The sequence below is a fragment of the Trichoderma aggressivum genome (genome assembly GCF_033847375.1).
Source record: "Trichoderma aggressivum f. europaeum strain CBS 100526 chromosome Unknown scaffold_014, whole genome shotgun sequence".
In the NCBI taxonomy this organism is placed as follows: Eukaryota; Fungi; Ascomycota; class Sordariomycetes; order Hypocreales; family Hypocreaceae; genus Trichoderma; species Trichoderma aggressivum.
In genome coordinates this window covers 502451-525835 of record NW_026946380.1, presented here as the reverse complement: position 1 = coordinate 525835, position 23385 = coordinate 502451, and the positions used below count along the sequence as shown (strand labels likewise).

Sequence of the window (23385 nt, the reverse complement as noted above, 5' to 3'; positions counted from 1 at the left end):
ACTCGCTCTCTCTCCCTTGCCATCCAACGCCCGTAACCGCCCACTGCCAGCACATGTCATTCGCCGCAAGCCACCTGTGATCATTCCCAGACATCCAGTCCAGTCCCGGTCTGACAGCTGTTTGCTTTCGGCACAGACCGCCCCAGCTCCAGCCTATCCCTGCCAGCCACAGGGCCCAAACAATCTAAGCAGATGCAGGGCCAAATGCCGTAGTATCGCGTCCCTCCCTTTTTTCTTGCTTTCGCTTCCCGGCAACCTGCCAAGCCTGATGCCTTGTCTGTCTTTCCGGAGCGTATCCGCTAGTATCTCCGTAGAGGCCCATCGGGTTGGGAACCTGCATGTGTGCATGTACGCAGTCTATTACCTTAGTAGGTAGTGTTAATCAACGACAAAGACTACAAGTCGTATTGCGTATCGTTGCTAGCTTTTACTTCTACATTACATGCTCAGAGTAAAACCCCATCCCGCAAATGGGGCTCGACAACCGTCCCGGCTCTCGTTATTCTCGCTGCCGTCCCGTAGTGGCGGTCAACGGGTATTAGGCTTGAGCGGCATAAGCAGAAAAAGTACCGACTGTCATGGCCCGAGACAAATCCATGCCAGGGGGTCTAAAGACGTGGAAGATAAGCATCCTGGGGGATTTTTGACAGCTAACCTTTCCAGCTTTGGTGTTCTGGCGCCTACTCCGTATTATACCATGATACTACTATATCTATTCAATATCCAATCAACATTGTCCTGTTACGTGTACTGGTTGGTTGATACCCACGTGCGAAGCCTTGTGGTCTCCATCGTAAGGCGTCCGGGAGTTTAACATCCGTTGATTCTACCTTTAATGACCAACTCGGAGTTTCCGAGAGATGAAACAACTCAAGATGTTAAGCTGGTCACCAAAGGTGGAATCAACGGGTAGACTTCAAAAAGACAACTGCAACAAACATCTTTCATCATCATTCTAACAGATAAACTAATAACACACTCACCATGCGTAGAACCTTGTGTGCTGAGCATCATTATTCAATCCCATACCCAAAACGCCAAATCCCGTTGTGCTTGACCACAATCCCCCTCCCAAACGCCATACTATCAACCAAATATCTCATCATGTAGCCAGCTTACACGTAGAAAAAAACGCATCCTCTACTCAAACGAACCCTTACCGAACAACCCTCCAACAAGTCCCGCTCTGCTCTCCGCCCCACGGACCTTCTTCTCCTGCCTCCTTCGTTCGTTCTCTTGCATCCTCGCCAGCTTCTCGTTATCTCTCGAGAACCCATTGATGCCGCTCTTCTTACCCGCGCCCTTCTTGATCTTGGCCTCTTCGCCAAACCCACTGCCAGATCCGCCTGCCGCCGTCGTCGAGGACGACGACGTGCTGGCCGTCGACAACAGCGACGAGTTGGTAGTCGCGCGGCGGAGAAGCGAGGCGGGGACCTTGAACGACGAGGATGAGGCCCCCGCAGCGGCAAAAGCAGGGCGGTTGGAAGAAGACAAGGTGGACGATGCGTTGCGCTTGAGGCTGATGCGATCGACGACGGCATTCCTGGTGCGGCGGGAAGCAGGGGATTGGTTTTCCTTGTTTCCCCGAGATGCTGGCCGGCCTTCCTCGTCCTCGCTGTCTGAGCCAACTACCGTGGCCGGAATAACAGAGCTGTGCCGCCCATCCTCCAGTAGATCAGACAGCGTCTCGCGAACCTCGCCAATGTTGGAAGGTTTCTTGCCATCCTTTGTGCGTCTCATATGTGCCGGAGGCCTGTTGTCACCGGCGCCGTCCAGCGGTTTACGTGGCTGGCTATCAGGAACGATTCGCGGCTGCTGTTGCTCAGGCTGCTCGCTCTGAGACTGAGACTCCTCTCCTTGCGAAGCCGGTGCGTCGACCATTTCTAAAAAGTCCATTTCGTCGTCGCTGCCACGGTCCTCGATGGTGCGCAAGAAAGCTTGGTTGCCAGGGTTTTCGGCCATCTTCTTGACGCGCTCATCAGCAAACAATGCCTTTTGCATCTTGGCAAATTGCCGGCGCTTCATCCTCCGTCGAGCTTCTCCGCCGTCGTCAGAGTCGGAGAGGTCATAGTCAGCTCCGCGTTTACGGCGAAGCATGCCCGATGTGATGTCCTTGTACAACTTTTCGACTTCTTTTTCGTCATTTATCCGTTCTCGATCGCTGCCGAGGCGTTAGTTGTGCTCTTTGCTTAGAAGTAGATGGAGTAGAAACTTACGCATAAAACGCGGCCAGCTTGCGAGCATCCTCGTCGTTGCCAGCCGCATCATCGATAATGTCTTGTAGAGAAGCGTCGAATTCGTCGTCGCTGTCCTCGCCATCCGCTCCACCGAGTCCGGCATACTCATCCTCAGATTCCTCGGCTTGCTCTTCCACCATCTCCTTTGCCTTGCTTTTCTTTTTGTTAAACTCTTCAATGAGCATCTTCTTCTTTTGCTCAGTAGCAGCATCTTGGAGAACCTTGAACGCAGTTTTTGAGGGTGCCGTTTCTGCCTCTCCTCCCTTTTCGCCACTCATGGGGACAGCAACATCTTCATCGACAGATGACATTTCCATTTTTCGTCGAAGCCTTCCTCTGCGTACAAGCGGAGAACTCTGAATTGCATCGCCATGCTGGTCTGTTGATATGGTCTCCACGGTAGAGTGCGGAGGTTCAACAAACCTCGACTTCAGGGGTGTGTACTTCTGGAGCCCCCCATCTTGAGAGAGCTCAACCATGTCTGAGATTTGAGAGTTCATTTCCTCCCGGAGTAGGCTGTCCAGACCATGCATCTGCGTCTGCGCAAGATTGAGTTCAACAGCTTGAGTTACCGCTCGGCTTTCATCCCGTTGAGAGTCGAGAACCATGTCGTCAGCGTTGTCATCCATGGTAGCCGAAAAGTTGGAATCGGGGAAATTATCAAAGTCAGGCATCATTGACTGCGTCGGTTCATTGAGCTGGCTCTTCTGGTTCTCATCCATGGTTCCAGCAAAGATCTGGGTTAGGCTAAGGCCAGCAGGTCCCTGCACAGGAAGGCCAGGAATGAACGTCTTCTTGGCAGATCGTAGCACAGATGTAGGTGCAGCGGGAGACTGGAACGCGGTGCCAACAGGAGTCCTCTTCAACTTCGGCGTGGCTTCGACGGCAGGTTCACCTTCATCGTCAGATAGAACAGCAGTCTTGTTCCGTGCACGCCTTCTCTTCATCGGTGTTACTTTTTCAACGCCGTCATCATCAGCGTCGTCTTCCATCTCGTTGGCATCAGGCTTAGGGAGGTCTTCTGAGGTTTCAGATGCCGCATCCTCCGCTTCAGCTTCAAACATGGCTGAGCCTGCAATGGCGTCTTCTGCGTCATCCTCATCCTCGCCCTCTGCCTCGTCTTCTTCAGAGCCTGAAAGCTCTACACCGGACACCTCTTCATCGGCATCATTACCCTCGTACTCTTCGTCGTCGCTATCGTCCCAAGCCAGAGGGTCTGCTTCGCCGCCATCTTTTCCTTCTTTCTTCTCGGCTGCTAACTCCTCCTCCTTGATTCGTTGGGCCTCTTCTCTGGCTTTGGCAAGGATATCCTCTACTTCTTGCATCTGTCGTTCTCGTTCTTCCGAAGTCTGGATGACCACACCCTGGGATTTTAGCAACTCGAGCCTCCTGTCTCGCTCGGATCTCGCTTGCTCTCTCGCTTTTTGCAGTAGACTAGCCTGGAATTCGCCGGGAGTCATTCCATCTCGCTCATTCTTGCGCTTGTTTTCTTTGCCTGGTGATGTAACATGAGCCAGAGCTCGCAGGGCCAGCATAGAGTGTGAATCCTGCGCTTTCCGGAACGGGATGTTGTTGAAGACAGCATTCATTCTGTCTTTTGATGTAGTCGTAATCTCCAGTTCATCATCTGAGTCTGCCGCGCCAGCTTTAGTTGGGACTGGTATTCTCACTCGCACTCGGCGCTTAGTTTGTGTAGGCTTGCTTGGCTCTTCAACGTCCACAGCCGGTCCTTTGCCCTTGTCTAGAACTGTAGAGTTCGAGGGCTCCGCGAGTTCAACGCCCAGGTCCACCGCTGGGTCTGGATTCGCAGCAGCGTTGTCGTCGACTTGAACAGAATCCTGCTTCTCCCCGACAGGGGGTGAGCTGGGTGGCGTATCTTTATTCGCATTCGCATCCGCATCGGTTGGAGGTGATACTGGTCTGCTGGAGCTGTTTGCTGTAGGCTCCAGAGGCATCGGTTCGCCGTCTGGCCTGAAATTGAAACGCTCAAATAAACTTGCTTTGGATAGTTTCTTTCGTGTCTTGGCTTCGTGGGCAAGCTGCATATTTCTTGCAAGTCGCTGAGTCTCACGATTCATGTCTTCAAGGGCCTTTTTGCTTGCTTTTCTCGTCGGACGAGCTTCCTGCGTCAGTCTGCGGCCTCCTTCGTCGTCCGTTATACCTCCATCATCATCTCCGGAATCCAGCTGTTCGAGCTCGGAGGCAAGCTTTTCCTGCAGAGCCCGGCGCTCTGCTCTTCGTGCTTCTTCTTCAGCCTCTCTTGCAAGGCGCTCCTGTCGTTTTCGTTCTACCAGGGCTTTGAAACGATCTGACTTGACAGTCGGCAGGTCTTCTTCGGATTCCGGCTGGTTTTGAGGCGCCTTTGTAGGTGACGGGCGTACTGGCGAGGATACAAAGAGTCCGGGGCTTGGTGATCTAGCTGGAAGATCTGTAGCGTCGTCCTGCGCAGCACGGCGCTTCAATCGTCGTGGAGCTACGGGTAGCTCATCCTCTTCCTCGACGTCTTCAGCATCCGCCATCTCAGTATCCATCGCCTCCCCAGCCTGCTCCTTTTCTTGTTCTAGCATGCGTCTAACACGGTGACTTGCAGTTTCCGCGCCATTCGTAGTCTCCGGTTCTTTGATTATGTCCGAGGGGCCCTGCATTCGTCCAGCCAACTTTCCTCGTGGTCGTACTGGGACGTCTGAGTCCGAGTCTGAGCTATCGACATTGTCTCTGGCAGCTGTGCTATTATTTGGCGATTTTGCATTGAGCACGCTAATCGGTGCCGTGTCCTCGTCATCACTGCCGTCCACAGTCGCAAGCAACGCTCTGAGTTTCGATCGCGGCGTCAGTAGTTCTGGAGTTGCATCGCGAGATGCGGGCGTCGCAGAGCGTAGCGAAGTCATTGTCGATACCAACGACTGGCCCAGAGTTCAAAGTCGTATGTGGCAATGATTTTGAATGCTTAACAATACTGTAAATTCGGTCAAAATTACTCAAGCCATGGTATGGTATTAGTAGTGTGGTATTCAGGGCTGCACAGGCACAAAGTACAGAGTGGTGGCAGAGACACGTTAATTGCGTGGGGAACATTTTACGCGCTCCCGACGCGACGCATTTCCACGCGCAGCACTTACAATGAGTGACCTACGAGTTGTTGCAGCTTTCGTCTCCCCGCATACAAAATTAGCGCAAAAATACCACCAAAACATCGACGTGGAGTACCATGTCGATCTCTTTTTGCTCTTGCGCATTGAATTAAATGCCCAAGCAGTAAGCAAAATAAACAAAACTGCAAACTGTCAAGCGACGCTATGGTCAGTTATTCATAGGAAAGGATATTTACTCCATATATTCATAGATAGGCAATTCACATATCTTGGTTCTTCTACTACACCAAGTGTTATACCTTGTGTTGCTACCTACCTGTCTACTATGTACTGCCAGCGGGCATTCTACGAAGTTATCCAAGGTCACCGAACAGAACTTCATTTTGGAACATCAAATTGGTGGCAAAATCTGCTTGGTTCAATTGTCAGCTAAGTAGGTAGTACCAGCTTGGTGAGCCCAATTCTGCCAATTTTATAGCTATCTAGGTAGTATCCGGTAAAGACTGTCCAATGTGCCAATATCCTCCTTCCTCAGGCTCTTAGCCCCCTGGGCCTCTTGTGAATTCCATAGTCAGAATTGATCTAGAAGAAATCTAGAAGAGCTTGTGCTCAAGGGTCATTTCGGACTCGGGCTCGAGACCAACGCAGGCGCGGAAGATGTTGGTCAAAGCCGCACGCTGCTTAGCCAGAGCATTCACAACAGGGGTTCCCGGAGGAGTAAGAGGAGCCTTGAGCATGTAGCTCAGGACGCTCAGAACACTGTGGAAATGCTTGAATTCGGAGGTTTCGTGGCCGTCGTTGGAAGCAGCCTTCCACTGGATACGGGTCATCATCTCAGCCACCACGACGAGGTCAATAATCAGAGGCGAGGCCAGAAGAGAGTCCTCGCAAATGTTGAACAACCTGTTGATATTAGTTAGAGTCACTCAGAAAAGATATTAACGGCTGAAATAACTTACGAAATGGTTTGGTGGCCACCGAGGAAGATCTCAGCGTAGTACTCGTCGAGGGCACGCTTGTTGTCGCCGACATTGGGCATGTACTTGATGACAACGCAGTGGTCGGGGTGCTCGCCCTCCTTGTACAGGATGTTGTTGGCCTCCACCATGTCATCGACGACGTTGGACTTGGAAATCTCCTTGGAGCGGAACTGCTTCTGGGAGCTCAAGTTCTTGCCATCGTTGTTGCCCAGGTGGTTGTAGCTGGCAATGGAGGTCAACTTGATGCCGGCGTTGATGAGGAAGTCCACGAGAGCCGACTTCATCTTGGTCTGGCCAGACTTGAAGTCATCGCCACCAATGTAGGCGTTGTGCTTCTCGGCAAGCTCAATAGCACCGGGGACAAAGGTGTTTTGGGGCGAGCCGTTGATGAAGGGGGCGCCCTCCAGGATACACGCGACAGCAAAGACGGTGGAGGGAGCAACCTCCTCGTGACCCTGCTCAATGGCCTTGAGAAGGTTATCGGCAGTGTCATTGACTCCGTCGATGATGTCGGCATATCGCTCGGTGTTGGCAGTCCACAGGACAACGACCTTGTCAAGGCCGTTGTTGGCCTTGAAGTCACGAATGTCCTTTCGGATTTGCTCAACGTGAGCGTTGCAAGCCTTGGAGCCCTCAAGGAGGTTGTCGGCTCGGTCCTCTTGGTTGGCAGCAATAAAGTCAGGGTAGTAGATGGAGGGGAGGGGAGTCAGCTCAGCCATCTCCTTCCTGACGTGGGCCTTGAGAGCAGGCTCCAGGACCTTGGCGCGATCCATGGCCTGGGCTAGGTTCAACGAGCTGATGTCCCAGCCTCCAATGACAAGGTCGTTGGGGTGGACCATGGGCAGCAAGTTGTGGAAGGGGATGTTGATCTCCTTGTTGGTCTTGGCGTCGGTTCCGAGCTTGACGGTCGAGCTCATGACGACGGAGCCGTAGTAGTTGGCCTCCTGGACGCCCTCCTTGGTGTCCCAAACAAGGTTGCGTCGGTTGGCAATGATACCGGCGGTAACAGTGGTACCGTTGTTACCACCCCAGCCGACAAGCATCATGCCGACCTTGGGAACCTTGCGGTCGACCTTGAAGTCGTAGAGCGTCTCCTTGGGAGTAGCCACAAGGTTGCCATTGGCGTCGGTTTCGACACTGGTGGTGCGATAGGTGTATTTGGATCGGATTTCCGAGTCCGTGTAATTGACATTGGGGGAATTGACGACGAAGGTGCTCCGAGCAGCACCAGCGGACGCCGTCTGGCGATGGGCATAGCCGTTCCCGTTCGAGGAGCCCGTGCTAACTTCCGCGTGGGGAGCCATGGCGGAAGAGTCTTGGTCTAGTTGAAGTTGAAGGATTGTACGGGTTCTTTTTCTCTAAAATCGACCTTTATTTGGAAAAGGTCGAGTCCGCTAACCCTCCAGAGGCAGAGCAGCGGGCTCCGGCGAACGGGTGGTGAATCCTGGGATCAGGTTAGCCCACTGAACTGCACTTTTCGGCTCTTTTTCTTCCATTCTTCTTTTCCGCCTCTTGCCCCTTCGTCTTGCTGGGAAAACACATACGAGTTAAGGAGATTGGAAAACGTCTTGTCGACTTGGGTGTGATCGAGGTTCTGACTCCTCGACCAACTGTAAACCTGTAATAAGGTGGGATAGAGGGGGTTTTTGGTGATCAAAGATTACAGCGGCAAAATAGCTATTTGGCTTAAAGTTTCTGAAAAAAATTCAGGAATTGAAGCTTGTTGGCTTGTTTGCAACGTGAACTTGGGTTTTTACTTTGTGGTGAGAGGGGAAAAAAGAAAGATTCGTTAGATTAGCAGGGGGAGGGGTCTGGTGCTTTATAGGTAGTCGATATCGGCTCAATATGGCTCTACTTCAAGGTAAAAGACAACGCGTCCAGTCCAAATACAACGGAAGCGCTAAAGCGTCTAGCACCGCTAATAGGCCAACACTTTTGGAGGCTTGAAAATCGGGCTTGGCCTGACCCGCGCACAAGGCGGTGAAAAACACCTCAATGTTGGGACCTGCAGGATCAAATTACATCGCATGTCATGATTGGGCGCCCAGCGAACCATCTGCTTGAAGTTGACGGCAGCCCGGATAGGACGGACGGACTTCGGGCCCCTGGAAGCTTCCACGGCCTTTGCAGAAGACAAGATTTAACGGCTTATTTTGCTCAAGTTTTCCATCTAGCTAGTAGCTACCTTGGTAGCATTGAAGGCACCTTGATGTACGAGGGACTAATGACGAATTCTAGCAGTCAAGGTACGGGCTAGATGTGCTGATTTCCAGCCACGATAAGCGTGTGGGAATTAAGGTAGGGAGGGAGCAACTCCGAGCCGAAATCCATGGCGTGTCTGTTTCAACGAAGCCACATCATCGCATTGGCTGATGTACAGACTTGCAACCCTGGAGGCTATGTTTTTCTGCCTGTGCAGAGGACATATTTACTCTTTGCTTCTATCATAATTCCTTTCGTTTTATTTCTCATTGTTTATTTTCATTTTACTTTTGCTTTTGTTTTCACTTCAGCTTAGCGACGGGGCTTCGGCAGCCACTCTGGCATGATGCAAGCAGCAAAACCAACCTATCCACACTGCTCATCATACTCCGTACTTTAGACCCTCGATACTACGGAGTCCTGTACTCCGTAATGGACCTGATAATCAATGTGGGGGGACGTTGCTCGGTTTCCCCAAAGTGGCCCATCAAATGGTCTGGAGCCATTGGGAGCTCTCGTGCTATCTGTTCTTAGTCTTTGACTTTACTCAGCCCGCCTTGCTCAGTGCGGGTGAAGTCGGTCACAAACGGCGGAGCCATGCGGACCTTGAGGCCCGAGAATCGCGTGCTTTTGAGCGAGTAGCTGTGTGTGCCTGCACGAGTACGCGTTGGCTGACATGTGCCAATGCAGACATAGGGTAGAGATCGCCATCGACCGCCTTTCCTGACCGCATCTATTGCGTCTGTTGGGGCATTTCGCCTGCAAGGAACTAGACTACTACCTAGCAGGTAGTATATCGTAACCGAGAGCCGTGTACAAGTATGGACAAACATATAGAAACTGTAGCAGGACAGCCAATCACTCGCTCTAATGGTCATGAAGCTGACAGCTAGTGTTCAATGCGATGTTTTGGCCAGAAGCAGCCCGGATAAACACGTAGAGCATGATGGACACGAAGCAATCGACAAAGTGTGTGGACAGCTGGCGGCTTGGCATGCTGGCATCCTCCTGCAGGTTATATATCATATTCATGATATATTGTGGCTTTATCGATGTCCATAGCTCAATTGGTAAACGATACTGAAATGTAGGTGGCCACAAGCTGTACTATCAGCAGGAAATGACCACACGCCGCACACGGCTAAATGATAATATGCCTGTGTGCCCAAACTTGGCATTCAACGGAATGGAAAAATGCATCCGTGCCGCTACCCTGTATGCCTATCTTTCTGGGTTGGGAGAGTCGAATTACTCCGTACTCGTACATGTGCTGCTTCACCTTGTCATACCTGGTGCATGTACGTACAGTACCCAGGGCATTATAAGATGATAAGACGGCATACCAAGTGCAACCAATGACATGGACTGTGTAGAGTTGATTCTCGCTCAGCTCTTGCGTACGAGTACGCGAAGCTGCCCGTGCATCCGTCTTGAACTGATCTGCTGTAGTTCGGCAATTGAGCACGTGTCTTGAGCTATTGCTCAGATGACTGACATAGGGCACGAAGACCTGGCCGGAAATACATGAAACCGAAACAGTGAAGCTCAAACAGCGTGTCGTGTCGCAGATAGATAGAGATACTGCACCCGCGCACGGCAATGGCTTGACCGTCAGAACCCCCTGGTCACGGCATCTCCAGGGATATCTTGTAGTGCTGCAGCCACGGAGTATTAGCCAAGGCAACGCGAGTATTACAAGTACTACCGCATAAAGAACGCAACATGCAGGAGAGCGCTCGTACGTAACTACGGCCATGGACGCGAGCTTACATGTACACGGCCTCGACTTTATGAGCATTCTCCTATTCTTTCCCGCTGGTTCACAAAGGCCAGCTGAGTGACGGAATTCTCGTACTTTGAAGATCTCTCTCTCTCGAGAGCCGCTTGGGAACTGTACGAGTACAGTACAGAATAGCACACAACCAAACAACGACCAGGGGTGGCTTTGGATGAGACGCTGAACCGCCTCATGCGACGTGCCAGGGTCAGTGATCAACCCAAAACAGAGGCCCGCCAGGATGGCCGTCGGTAGCAGCTCGCTTTAGTAGGTGAAATCATACAAGCTTAGTAGTACCCCATACTCGTTGTGGAGGAACGATACACCGCAACTGAACCGAACAGAGATGACGATCACCGATCGGGCTCGAAAGAGGAAATGAGGGCACCGGTGATGTGCTGTGCGGAGAACGGGCACGGCAGCCGCAACGCAACGCCAGCCTCGTCACCTTGCGCTGCCCAAGTGGGAATAGCAGAGGGATATGCGTTGTAGAACCGAAGCTGCGCCGATTCTCGTCATGCGGGCGATGGAACCAACCTACAGCTCCAGCTGCCTTTTCATTGTCTCTGTCTTTGACCGGCACCTGCATCTCCCAGTCCATATCACACGCACATGCCTCATTTGAGACAAAGAGCCATCGTCCACGTGCGGCCTCTGTTCTTTGCAGCCTCCAAACAATGTTCCATGCGAAACAGCCGGCCGAGTCGAGGGGCGCTTACCGGGAGAGTTTGATACGGTCCAGAAGAACGTGAAAGGCTGAAGAATGAAGAGGAGTGACAGCCGTCCAATGGTTTCAGTGTATGAGCGACCATCTGGTACAAGCACTTGTACACTACTTCGGGTGTGGATGGATCCTTCGACGTCGATTGGGGGGCTTCCAGTGGACATGGAAATTTGATCATAGCGCCTTTGGCGACTCTAGCACGGCCCTTTGGCCACTGAGGCTGGCGTCCCCTCCCCGAAAAGGGATCAATGATCCCAGCCATCTGATCCTCTCCCCCTTATCAACACCAACTTGAACGCACAGGCACCGCAGGGAATCCGGCAGGGGTTCCCTGCAAGGTACGCGACCCAAAAGAGCGAGCAACATTGGCGCTACTACGGGCCTCATTTACGCAGCTGTCTTGTTCCAGCGAACGCTCCGGGCTTGGCGCGCTGTTTGTTACAGCCTGCCGGGATCACGAGGTGGGAATCTTCACGACGATGGGAAAGATGAAATGAGTCCCGTCTTGACTAAACAGGTGGAGAGCGAGCTAGTCCGTCTGATACGGAGTTAGTGGCAGGCTAAAGAGACTTGAGGCCAATCGAGCACCGGTTTGGTCTGCACCGCGAAGAGGCCATGGGGATGCGTCGAGCAGGAGACTCTGCAGCGCTGCCCATGAGTTGGTCTGGATTGGACACCGGCCGCTGGCTTACGGTACGAGTACAAGTAGGTAGGTATTGGACTGACAAACAATAAAGGGAGTGGATATCGATTGGGACGATGGAATCCAATCCAATACGACAAGAGGCCCGTCTGGATATTACGAGTGCCTTACTGTACTCGTACATACGGTATGGCCTTGCCCTGCCAAGGGAGCGGTCTTAAGGACCCTCGCCCGCGGTGTCTGGTCTGCCCTACCACGGTCCGTCGTGCGGGCGACTCTTGTCTAGGGTTTCAACCCGTGTGCCGTCAAGTGACAAAGATGCTGTGCGCCGTGTTCCATGTGTTACGGACCTTGAGGTACTTGTGCGAGTACGTTGGGAGCTGATGCTGATGTTGATGCTGGGGCTTGACACCCTCAACCGCTCGCTCTTTGTTGGTGGCAGCTGTCCAGCCTCGCCTCACCTCGCCTCGCCTCGTATTCCGCTCGCAACTCGTGCCTCCTTCTGTGCACAACAAAGACGATGCCCATCCACACCGCAATCACCGCAACGTTTAGTCACGGCACTGCGAGGCTGCTTACAGGGATTCGCGACCTGATCGCAATTAGCTCCCACCAAAGAAACCTGGCCATCCGCAGGCCAGCGACAGGGACCAGGGCAACTCTAGTCAGGGGTCTGGCCCCCCCAGCAACTTCTTTCCGTGACCTCCACAACTCGAGACACTATGCGCAACATCACCGTTTGCAGGTAGCCGGTCCTCCAAAACCTGCCACTTGATTCCCCCTTCCGTCTTCCTTTCTTCCTCGCCAATTCATCCTCCTGGATACCGCAGGCGAGGTGTCGAGCGTCGTCCAGCGCAGGAATCATCCGGCGTCGAGGCGTGGGCTTGACAGCTATCATAACATCCTGACTCCCGCCGCCGCTCCTGTCAGAAGACGATTCATCACCTCCAGTTGCGTTTGCTGGAACGCGCTGTCGCCGGCTTCAGACGGCGAGGCTGTGTTTCAGCGACTCGGTACCTGCGGCCTGAAGGAGCTGCGCAAAACATCTCGAAGAAGGTGGCAGAGACGGTAGTTGTCGTGTGCGAGCCTTTTGCTCGAGCTCTCATCTTTTATATCCCACAGACTGGCTGCCCGCCGTCTTGTACCAATTGCCCCCGACAACGATTGCTTCTGTAGCACGTGTCGATGCCGGCATCTCCAATGTTTCCCTTCGCCCTCGAATAACATATTTTGAACCACTACACGGAAGTGCTGTGTCGCCACCATGAATGGACTCAGAGAGTCGGCTTTCCTGCCGACAATCAAGTGTTCGTCATGTGGCCTGCAGGTCGAAATCTCCCTGATGGGAGAACACGTGTGTCCGTCGGTCGAACGTAAGTCATTTCAAACACGCCGTGATGCGGTAGTTGCCCGTGCTAAGTTGGATATCTAGTATCGCCGCCTCCTGATAGCAACGACAAGTTTGTAGAGCCGCCCCCCAGATCGGCCGATCGATTGCCTGGCCCGGTCGATATAGGCGCAGCAAGTACGATTTCTCGACGACGAAGTCTCTCCGATGGCGGCTAAACGCTAACTATCCCTAGATAAAATGTATATGGCTCCAGGACCGTTGACCCCGGTGAGCCAACCTGGAGGCTCGCGCAGCGCCTCACCGATGACGCCGTACAGACCATCTTTTGCCGATCAGGCAAGAGATTTTTTCTCATTTAGCACTGCTAAAGCAGACGAGCCAGCGCAGATACCCGAAAAACTGTCCGACGCGAACGGCCATCGCAGCTCTAAAAGCATGGCCGCCCTGATGTCTACACCAGCCTCCACCAAACCTCTTGGGTTCATGGAGCGCATGAATACCATTGCTCCGGGCCCCTTTGATGCCAGCCAGCGACCTTCCACTTCCCACGGCGCCTTTCCAGCAAAGAAGGAGTCGCTCTCCAAGTTTGGCTTGCCTGTCTCAGAGGAGCCGGGCCGATTGACTGAGAGACCCGGAACAAGCAGTTCCAGTCTGTCATCTGGAAGCGGCAATAACATACTATCAACCCCGAAGCAACCTCAGAAGAATGGATACGAAGGATTCGGCCCACCGTCAGGACGCACGCTGGACCCCAATGGCATGGCACCGCCTATGAGGGCTGAAACTTTCCCAAGGCCGTCTCCTGGTGTAGGAGAAACCCCGCGGCGTCCATCTTACTCGAGTCCGCGATCTAACCGATTGCCCTCTATGGGAGCCGACGGAGAACGACGGCCCTCGCTGGCTCCCGATACGTCGAGGCGCCCTCCGCCTCGCAAGAGTCTTATTCCCTCGCATTTGCCGACGGCCTCTCTCAACTTGGCCGAAGAGTTTGGTGTTAGCAACCCATATCATACGTCGTCGGACTCTGCGTCTTCGGGCTACTCTACTTTTAGCAACCAGAGCCAGAACACTGCGCAGACAAGCCCCCCGAGGTCTGAGGCGCGTAATAGTATACCGGATGCGCTTAGGGTAAGGTCACAGGAGAAGCCGCGGCCTGCGGATCTTCGACTCGACCCGGCAGCCGAGATACCTCTTCCCGCTCGATCGCCGGTACCGCGATCGCCATATCTCATCCCGGAGGGGGTAGAAGAAGAACGCGATGACCCGGCAATCCAGCCTGGCCTCGGCCAGCCGTTCAAACCCTACAGGGCATTTAGCCCAGCCATGGCCTCGAATCCTACCCGGCCGCCGGCGCCAGAGGAAGACCTGGGACCTAGAAATGAAAGCTCTCCCAGACAGCCTTCCCCCAGACAATCTACCCCCAAGCAGCCCTCTCCCAGGCAATCTTCTCCCAGGCAGGAGTCTCCAAAGCAGTCTTCTCCTAGACAGGAGTCTCCAAAGCAGCCTTCTCCTAGACAGGAATCTCCAAAGCAACCCTCTCCTAGGCAATCTCCCCCAAGACAATCCCAGCCTGCACTGCCAGTATCCCCTCCGAGACAGTCACCCGCAAGACAGTCTCAGCCTACACCACGTGAATCCCCCCGAAAGGTATCTAGAGACCTAAAGGCATCCAAGGATCTCAAGCTTCCATCTCGTGGTGATTGCAAAGCCTGCGGAGAACCCATTACCGGCAAAAGTGTTTCGTCTGCCGATGGGCGATTGACTGGAAGATATCACAAGGCCTGCTTTGTGTGTGCCACGTGCTCGAACCCATTCACCTCGGCAGAATTCTACGTCTTGAATGATAAGCCATATTGCGAGCAGCACTACCACAAGCTCAACGGCAGTCTGTGTGGAACCTGTGGGCGCGGCATCGAGGGTCAATTTGTCGAGGACGAATCTCGTGTCAAGCACCACATTGACTGCTTCTGCTGCCTGGACTGCGGCAGACCACTTTCGGACGGCTACTTTGAGGTTGACGGTAGGGCCTACTGTGAACAAGATGCCCTGAGGAGGACCCAGCCGCCGCCACCTGCTACATATCCCCAAGGACCCAGGAGAGGCGGCTACGGGGGCCCGGGCCCCCGACCATACGGCGGTCCACCTGGACGTATGGGTCCAGGAGGCCCGGGACCTCGACCAGGTTACGGCCCTGGACCTGGCTTGCCCAGAGGACCAGGCCCGTACGGTGGACCTCCACCAGGCCGCCTCGGACCCGGCATGGGACCTGGCATGGGACCCGGCATGAGACCTGGTATGATGGGACCCGGTATGAGGGGACCTGGCCTAGGTCCGGGTCCACTACCCAAGATGAACAAGAGGATGACGAGACTGGGCATGATGTAAAATGCCTGCCGTCTCGATCTGCCTCATTGCATAATGTCTTAATATCATCATCGCCGCTGTTCACTCTGCAGTGCAAAGTTGGACATGTCCGCGCGCGAAATGCCCCTTGCCCGAGAATCTTGGAACCAATGCATAATAGTTTTGTTTTTGGTTTATATACCCTATTTTTTTCTCTTTCTTTCTTTGTTTCACCGGTATATATACCCACAGCCGGCTGGGCTTGTTTGGTGGATGTCTCTTTTGGTTAATCCAGTCATGCTTACGAATGAATCCGATCCCACATGCGTTTAGTTCATGTTTATATATACTGTCCTCATCATAGATGGCGTTTTCTTCTTCTTTGGGATGAACTGACTGACGTCTCTGACGAGTCGTTAATATGGTTGTTGGGTTTCTCCGCCAGCAGAAGGAGAGAAAATTATGTGTGTCGTTTTTTGTACTTGATTTAGTCCATCTCACTCCCCCCCATCTTCATCTGATACTATACCGTCTTATTCGGTCATAATGTTAGTGTTTGTCTACAAATCTCTGGGTCTGAATCTTGTGTGAATGATGTTAGTATGCTGCTGCTGTTGAAAGTCGATGTATGTGTATGTATGGTGTTGATGAGATCTTGTGGCATCGCGGTGGCTTTGCTGGTTCGAGATAGCGCAAGCCTCGTCAGTCCATATGCAGCGAACTCGTCTGCCTTTTGCGGGCGAGGTCGTCGAAGCTAGTCGACAAGCGCACTTGCTTAAAACAGATTGATACAAATATAGATTGAAGACAACTTCCCGTGATGTCATTGGAATGCAGCGTCTTTTCTGCATGATTCTGGCACGTGTTGCTCAGCTGGTGTTTTGGATGTTGGTGAGACGTCCAAACAATGGGATGTGTCGCAGCCTTGGGAATGCGTGTGTTTGACTCGTCGCAGCTGGCGCATAGTACGTTTAGTGTACCTGAACCTACCTATGCGTACCTGGCTGTGCTGTTGCTCAGTATATTCCCCCTTTCTCCTACATTATCCAATTGATCCATATCAAAAGGGGGGGAGGATTAATGAGTTAGGATAGCTGTAATTTGCTGTGCATAAAGCCAGAGTGATTGCCGTTGGAGCTGCCTTCTACGGTTGGCCAACATCAATAGCGCCCTGTAAATTGATCTGTGCTGTTTCCGCTGCTCGCTCTGGTCCTGTTAGCGACGTGCCGTTTTTGGACTCGCTCGTCCTGGGCGAAAGCAACGTGTGAAGGGAGGAAGAAAAAGTTCATTGGAACAGTTAAATATAGTCTGGGTGACACGTGGAGAATGAAATATCCTCGGCTTGGATTTTTTATGCTTCTGGAATGGATGACTGAGGCTGAGGATGGAGAAGGTGGCGGAATTTTCTCTTTGGTGTGGTTATGTTATATACTGTGAGACTCTAATGTCTCTCTTATGCTGAGTGTTGGAGAAAAAAAAAAGTATATTTCTGTGTTCGCACGCGCAAATACCCACGACGTCACGATGTCCCTTGAGAGATGGAGATGGAGAACCAGCAAGCATCGGTGAGAAATGCTCATCCGCGTGTCCTTTACAGATTGACTTGTTTTTTTCTTCTTTTTTAAAACTGATCTTCAGGAGAATGGCGCCTCCCTTTGATACTTATGAGGATCGCTGTGGACACGGAGCTGTGGGTTACGAAATTGCCCCTGGGCCGGAGGAGCCACTTTGGTCAAGCCTCGACCCACGGCAATTGGAGCACTTGGTAGAAAGCTTGCGTTTTGGGGGTCGGAGGAGAGGTGCCGACGTCGTACGCAAACAGACGGATTTGGACTGATGCTCGAGATGGAAGATCGATGCTAGGCCGGCACCAATAGCCGGATGTTTGAGAAGCTTGGAACATTTGATACGATCTGTGGACTAAGAGGTACTAAGCTGCTATGTACGAGTACCAAGCATGTCGATGCGCAAACCTCATGAGCCTGAAATGTCTGAGATGCTCGTTGCAGCCATTCTCTGTGCTGGACCAGCGCCTACCTATCCAACCTCCATTACGCGTAATCCTCAGAAATTCTTGCTCTGATCGACAACATTGATGAATTTGTCTCCGGTGCAACACCACCTATGGCCCCCTCAAGATACTGAGCACTGTGGCAAACATCCGCCCTCGTTGGCCAGCCCCCTAAGCCAACCCCGCTGTAATTTTGGAGTCCCCCGCTAGAATGTCGCTCATGCGGGCGGCCACTTGTGTAAAATTGATGGATGGGCAGGATTTGGGGTCAATTGCAGGTCGAGATTGAATCGATGGAGGCGATGGAAGTTCTGGCTAGTACAGGTAGTACGAGTACAGCGCATTAGTTCCTGGTGTTACAGGCCACGAGTCCACCCGTTAGCCAACTCAACCTCCCTGTAGCACGACATTCATCTCGCCAGCTTGTGCTGATTATCCCCCGATTCTTTCCTTCGCACCATTCAATCCTTTCCTTTCCTCTCTTTTTCAAAGCGCACGCGATAGCCTTCGTCCGCTCCCTCTACACGACAATTCTTTTAGAGGCTGGGACGGATCAGACGTCTTCTTCTTCTTCTTCATCCCTTTTCACCGCGTTTTCCTAGCCCCTTAGTCCCTCGTTTCAAACCGCTGTCCCATTTAACACCCCGCGACGGTGAGACTTCCGACAGAGAGCCTCCCATTCCCTACGATCGAGTAACCAAGCGCGCATCTTGTTCCGGTTTCTCCTACAACACGGGATTCAATTGGTTACTGCCGGCAGAGACTCGGCAAGGCTACCCCGACACAAGCTGCGTCATCCGTCGTTAAATCTGGCAAACAACGGCCGTTCTGTGCGATTTCGCAACATGCAAACTTGAGAGAGCTCTGGTAGCCCGCACTCAAGTTATATATCTCGCAACGCTCGGCTGTTCCAGCTAGAATTGGCGACCGTCTCTCGTATCGCGTTGGGATTCTCTTTTTATACGAAGCCATCTCTTCGAGGGGATCGACAAGATGTTGAGTCCCTCGCGCCGACCTAGGCTGAGGATCATCCTCCTCATCGCCCTCGCCTCCATTACGTCCTATTATCTGCTCTTCAGCGGCCCGAGCCCCCGTTTCAACATTGTGCCCTACCTTCCTGAGAACCCTCAGAGCAACGAGCCTACTACTCCTGCACCCCAGTCGCCTCAGAGCCCTCCGATACCTCCCAAGGCACCGGAAGTGCCTCCCAAGGCGCCTTCAGATACCGATAGCAACACTACACCTTCCAAAGACAAGGAAGATGGCCAAGATGACAAGAACAACGATGCGCCCGCCAAGGACGAGGGTAGTGGCAACGATACGCCTACCAAAGACGAGGGTGGCAACGATCAGCCCGCCAAGGATGAGGACGATGGCTCAATTCAAAACGGCAAGCCAATTATAGAAGATAAGCCTCAAGACGACTCTAACAAGGAGGATGCCCCCAAGAACGACCCCCCCAAAGAAAACGAAGAACATGCTTCAGAGGCCGACAAGGAACAAGAAAAGCCACTCAACATGGATCTCGAGACCTATAACAAGGAGATAGAAATGCTAGATGCTTGGGACTTGAGTATCGAAGAGTTGAGGCAATGGAAGGACCAAGGCGACAAGGAAAATTATGACGACGTCGCCCCAGGCTACGAAACTGATGGCAAGGGGAGGGATGCGGGCACCATCAGCAGACTCCAGCATGAAAAGGATATGAGGAAAATGTGGAGATACGCCTACAGAACCACAGCCAAGTGAGTTATACCTGCCTTTACCCTTTCTGACATTCTAAGCCGATGCTAATTGACAAATAGCCTCGAATCTTCCGGCAAAATCTATGGTAATACTCTCTCGACTCTTGATTACAAGGAGAACCGCACGGAAGCCATGCGACAAAAGCTTCGAGAAGACCCCCAAGCGGACGTTGGCTTCAGCGTCGATAAGCCCGTTCGTTTCAATCCGTACCCAAAGTACAATGGCGACGAATGGAAAAAGCAACGACACGCCGCTCACGTTCCCTGCAAGGGCCCAACTGGAGAGCCTGTCGAGGACCTGCTAGTCTTCAAGGGTCGTCCTCACAATTTCCCCGAGCCCAACTTTGGAAGCTATTCCTTGTTTAACATGGATCCCAACTTGTGCTGGGAGAGAGATACGCGACTTGGCCCCTATGGCCTGCTCCAGCAGACAAAGAAGGTTGATGGCGGAGCCGAAGTTATTAACTGGGATAATGTCAATTGGGGCGATCTGCAAAAACGATGCTTGGAGGCGAACGCTGCGAGATTCGATCTGAACAGAGATAAGAAGAATCCGTACTTGGACGTTTACCCAGAGCTTGCTAAGCCTGAGGCTCCCAAAGATGAGGCCCCCAAGGACGCCGATGACAAGGCTGCCACTGCTCAAAAGGATAAAGAGTCGCCAGTCCAACCTCCCAGGGAGGACGATAAGACGGTCAAGATCAAGGGGCGGTCGCCGTTTGACTCTTCTGGCGGAGAGGATGAGGCCAAGATTGTAAAGGAGAAACGATCCGTGATTCTGCTGCGATCCTACACGGGCAAGGTTTACTCCAAAAACGACAAGGAGGCGATTCGCGCCATGATTAGCGAGCTTTCGCTCAAATCTGGTGGTGAAATTGAAGTTGTTCTCCTTGTTCAAGTCAAGGACAAGAAGCTCAATATTTTCGATGACCCCGAAGTATACCAAAGCGTTTTGCAGAAGCACATCCCTCCCGAGTTCCATGGCATCACCGTTTTGTGGAATGACAAACAGGTCTGGGATATCTACACCAAGCTCGATGAAAAGGCACGAACTGTTCACACGGCGCAATGGCTCTGTGTCCAGAAATTCAGCGCTGACCACCCCGAATTCGACTATATCTGGAACTGGGAGATGGATTTCCGGTTCACCGGTCACCATTACGATATGCTCGACAACATTGCGAAATTTGCCGCCAAGCAGCCACGTCGGGGCTCCTGGGAACGGAGTGAGCGGTGGTATATCCCTGAATATCATGGCGACTACGATACGACCTTCCGGAAGGAAATCGAGGAGACTTATGCCGGCGATACTGTTTGGGGTGCCCCCGACCTCCCGTTTATCAAGCCAGTTGGCCCCAAGCCTCCCGTTAAAACGCCCGAGGAAGACAACTATTCATGGGGTGTCGGCGAAGAGGCAGACTTCATCGCCCTCGGCCCGATATTCAACCCTGTCCACAGTAACTGGATTATTGCCGATAATGTCTGGGGTTATTCAGATAAAGAGCACAGGGCCCGTGATCTTCCTCGCCGCACCACCATCGTCACCCACTCCCGTCTGTCGAAGCGTCTTATAGACATCATGCACATTGAGAACCTGCGTGGAAACCACGTTGCCTCCGAGATGACACCGCAGACCTTGGCCCTGATCCACGGCTTCAAGGCTGTTTACGCCCCGCATCCCATCTTTACGGACCGAGATTGGAACGGCAAATTCCTCAACCAATGGTTTAACCCCGGGCCCAAGGGAGAATCTGGCGGATACGGAAGCCCTATGGGCTGGGGTAGAGAGCGACGATTCCAGGGCAACTCTTGGTACTATCGAGCAGAGCCGCCGAACCGGATGTACAACAACTGGATGGGCTGGGTTGACACGGGCATTGGAGGCGAGCAATGGGAGCAGGAAAACGGACGACCATGCCTCCCATCTATTTTGCTCCACCCTGTCAAGGATACAACGCCCACTAAGAAGGACCACAAGACTGGCTTCGAGCTCTTCTACGGTTAAGGAGCTATGAATCCGTGCCGGCTTCTCATTGTCACAAGTTCCGCCACTTCCTTTTTTCTACTTGTCTCCGTCTTCTTCTTTCCCTATTACTGTCCTTTATTTTAGGATACCCATTTTTACATTTCTTATTCAACGACGACGGCTACTGCCCTAGTCGACTAATCCACTGTCTGGTGGACCCTTTGAACTGGAGGGAGGATGTACTATGATTGTTGACACACGCAAATACTCATCACGGTACGAGGGAAATAGGCGAGATGCGTACAGCCCGGCGTTTTTAGTTTATGATGGCACCGGATTTCGGGCTGGTTGTTTTTTTGTCCGCTTTGTTCTACCTACCTATTTGCATGACAGTATGGCGAGAGGAATTGTCTTTTTGCCTTGTGTGTGTGTGTAAGGAACACCAAACGAACGGAGTTACGTCTTAGAAGATTGCATCGTCTCTTTCTGCATTGTTTCTGTATTGAAGGCATGAGACGTGATGAGAGAGAAGCAGTGTCGACGTCGCTGCTCGTACGTATAATGTTTTATAAGAATTCATTAAATGAATGACCTAAACAAAGAAAATCAAGTGCTCCTGTTACAGAGTGATTGCCTACCTGTGAAATAACCATGTGCCTGACCTTTTTGTCGTTCTTCCTAGATACATGTCAACTGTAAGATGCTTGGCTTGGCTCTTGTGGGGTGAAGCCGGATGATTCGGTGCCCCACGGCCGTTCCCGCTAGATGCATGTGCCGTATCTGCTTATTTCAACGGTTGAGTGACTGGGTTCGCCCGTCTTCTTTCCACCCTCTTACCAATATATCATGGCCACACTTCACATCAAGCGAAATCCATTATTCACCAATTAGGGAGACATTTCTTTTCAGTAATGATCTGGCATTTCGTAGAGCTCTTGTTGCACCATCGGGGTGAGGCGAGCGGTAGTGGAAGGCGATGAACTTGTCGAACCAACCATGAATCCGTTTTCCAGCGTGAGCTTTTGTCTACCTTTGGATTGAGTCGAGCATCAGTGCTAATTATGTTGACAGACACCTACGCCACGGCGGTTTTTACTGCCCAGGCGATCGACGCAGTCGTCGTCGCAGACGCCAGGTGCTCCTCCGCAATTTCAATCCACTCCGCGCTTTGGCTCCTCTTCGGCTCCTAGGCCGACGCAAGGCAATGAGCTCGATATTGAGGAGTCTGAAGATGGAGAGGAAGAGGAGGTCATCTCGGAGTCGAGTTTGTCAGGCGATGAGAGGGGGGCTACGGAGACGAGACAAGCTGCTTCACGCAACCGTGTGCTTGACATTGAGTCGGATGCCGGCGTACCACCGCAGGAGGAACCGTCGTCTGGTGTGGTGGATTCAAGATCGAAATCCCACCGACGATTTCATATTGAGTCAGAAAGCCCGAGTGAGGGCTCACAGGGTACTACTGTGGTGGGCAGAGAAGCGAAGCGTCGAAAGATGTCGATATCTCCGACGCCTTTGATCGGTTCTGACGATGCGCCTCACGAGGAGACCGCCTTTGATACTGAAGACGGAGCCTCGGTGATGAGTATGGATAGCGGGGAGGGGTCGCCCATAATTATGCGGAATTCCAAGGCTCTTCCGCAGCCTATTTTTCAGCAGGCGCCTCGATTCAAACCTCTTGACGCCGAGACTGCTTTCAATGGCCTCCCGGCGGCGTTTTCACCACAGAGGAGAGGGTCAAGATACGTCTCTGGGGGGATGGCGGCTCAGCTCCAAGGATGGCTTTCGGAAGTCAAGGGGTGGGATGAGAACAGCGGGAGAGTCGAATCAGCGATGAAGCTTCACGTGGAGCATGTTAGGCCGGGGAGGCGAATGTATCTTGTAGAAGGCCGCGATCCTTTGACAGAGGCATCTAAGAGATGGATACTGGCTGGCGAGGGAAAGCTGACCGGTCTGGGTAAGAGAGCAGAGGTGAAGATGGAGAGCGTGGTGCTGATTGAGCCGCCTGTGTGGGATGTTGAGCTGGAGGGGAGTATTTGGAATGTAGCCTGCGAATGGAGCGTGGAGATGACCTGAACAATGCCTTTTTTACGAAATATATGTATTTTATGTGATGGATCTCATGATGTTGATTTTTATGGACGTTGATGCATATAAGCCGAATTTGCACCAAGCGCGAGTGAGTGGCCAATTGAGGTTCTGCGGAATATCGCCATACCCTGCAGCCACAGAAACAGCAAAGTTCATCTCGACATTGCCTCACTGAAAACTCTCATTTTCAATCAAATACCTTTTCCTTCTCATTATAGTAACTACC

The 23385-nt window shown here is 52.5% G+C and overlaps 5 protein-coding genes across 5 annotated transcripts; 3 read left to right on the top strand and 2 right to left on the bottom strand.

Annotated features, from left to right (window-relative positions):
- Window positions 1-1140: 1140 nt before the first annotated feature.
- Triagg1_4555 (uncharacterized protein) lies at window positions 1141-5125 on the bottom strand (the record flags this gene model as incomplete). Its single annotated transcript, XM_062898971.1, has 2 exons — window positions 1141-2161; window positions 2217-5125. 2 exons carry the CDS (start codon window positions 5123-5125, stop codon window positions 1141-1143), a joined length of 3930 nt encoding a protein of 1309 aa, XP_062756572.1.
- Window positions 5126-5922: 797 nt separating this feature from the next.
- Window positions 5923-7613, bottom strand: Triagg1_4554 (uncharacterized protein; the record flags this gene model as incomplete). Its single annotated transcript, XM_062898970.1, has 2 exons — window positions 5923-6232; window positions 6289-7613. 2 exons carry the CDS (start codon window positions 7611-7613, stop codon window positions 5923-5925), a joined length of 1635 nt encoding a protein of 544 aa, XP_062756571.1.
- Window positions 7614-12919: 5306 nt separating this feature from the next.
- Window positions 12920-15391, top strand: Triagg1_4553 (uncharacterized protein; the record flags this gene model as incomplete). Its single annotated transcript, XM_062898969.1, has 3 exons — window positions 12920-13028; window positions 13088-13180; window positions 13239-15391. The coding sequence occupies 3 exons, from the start codon at window positions 12920-12922 to the stop codon at window positions 15389-15391; spliced, it is 2355 nt and encodes a 784-aa protein (XP_062756570.1).
- Window positions 15392-18353: 2962 nt separating this feature from the next.
- Window positions 18354-21110, top strand: Triagg1_4552 (uncharacterized protein; the record flags this gene model as incomplete). The annotated part of the gene is made up of 2 exons (XM_062898968.1): window positions 18354-19105; window positions 19166-21110. The coding sequence occupies 2 exons, from the start codon at window positions 18354-18356 to the stop codon at window positions 21108-21110; spliced, it is 2697 nt and encodes an 898-aa protein (XP_062756569.1).
- A 957-nt stretch (window positions 21111-22067) lies between these two features.
- Window positions 22068-23144, top strand: Triagg1_4551 (uncharacterized protein; the record flags this gene model as incomplete). The annotated part of the gene is made up of 2 exons (XM_062898967.1): window positions 22068-22085; window positions 22143-23144. 2 exons carry the CDS (start codon window positions 22068-22070, stop codon window positions 23142-23144), a joined length of 1020 nt encoding a protein of 339 aa, XP_062756568.1.
- Window positions 23145-23385: the final 241 nt, after the last annotated feature.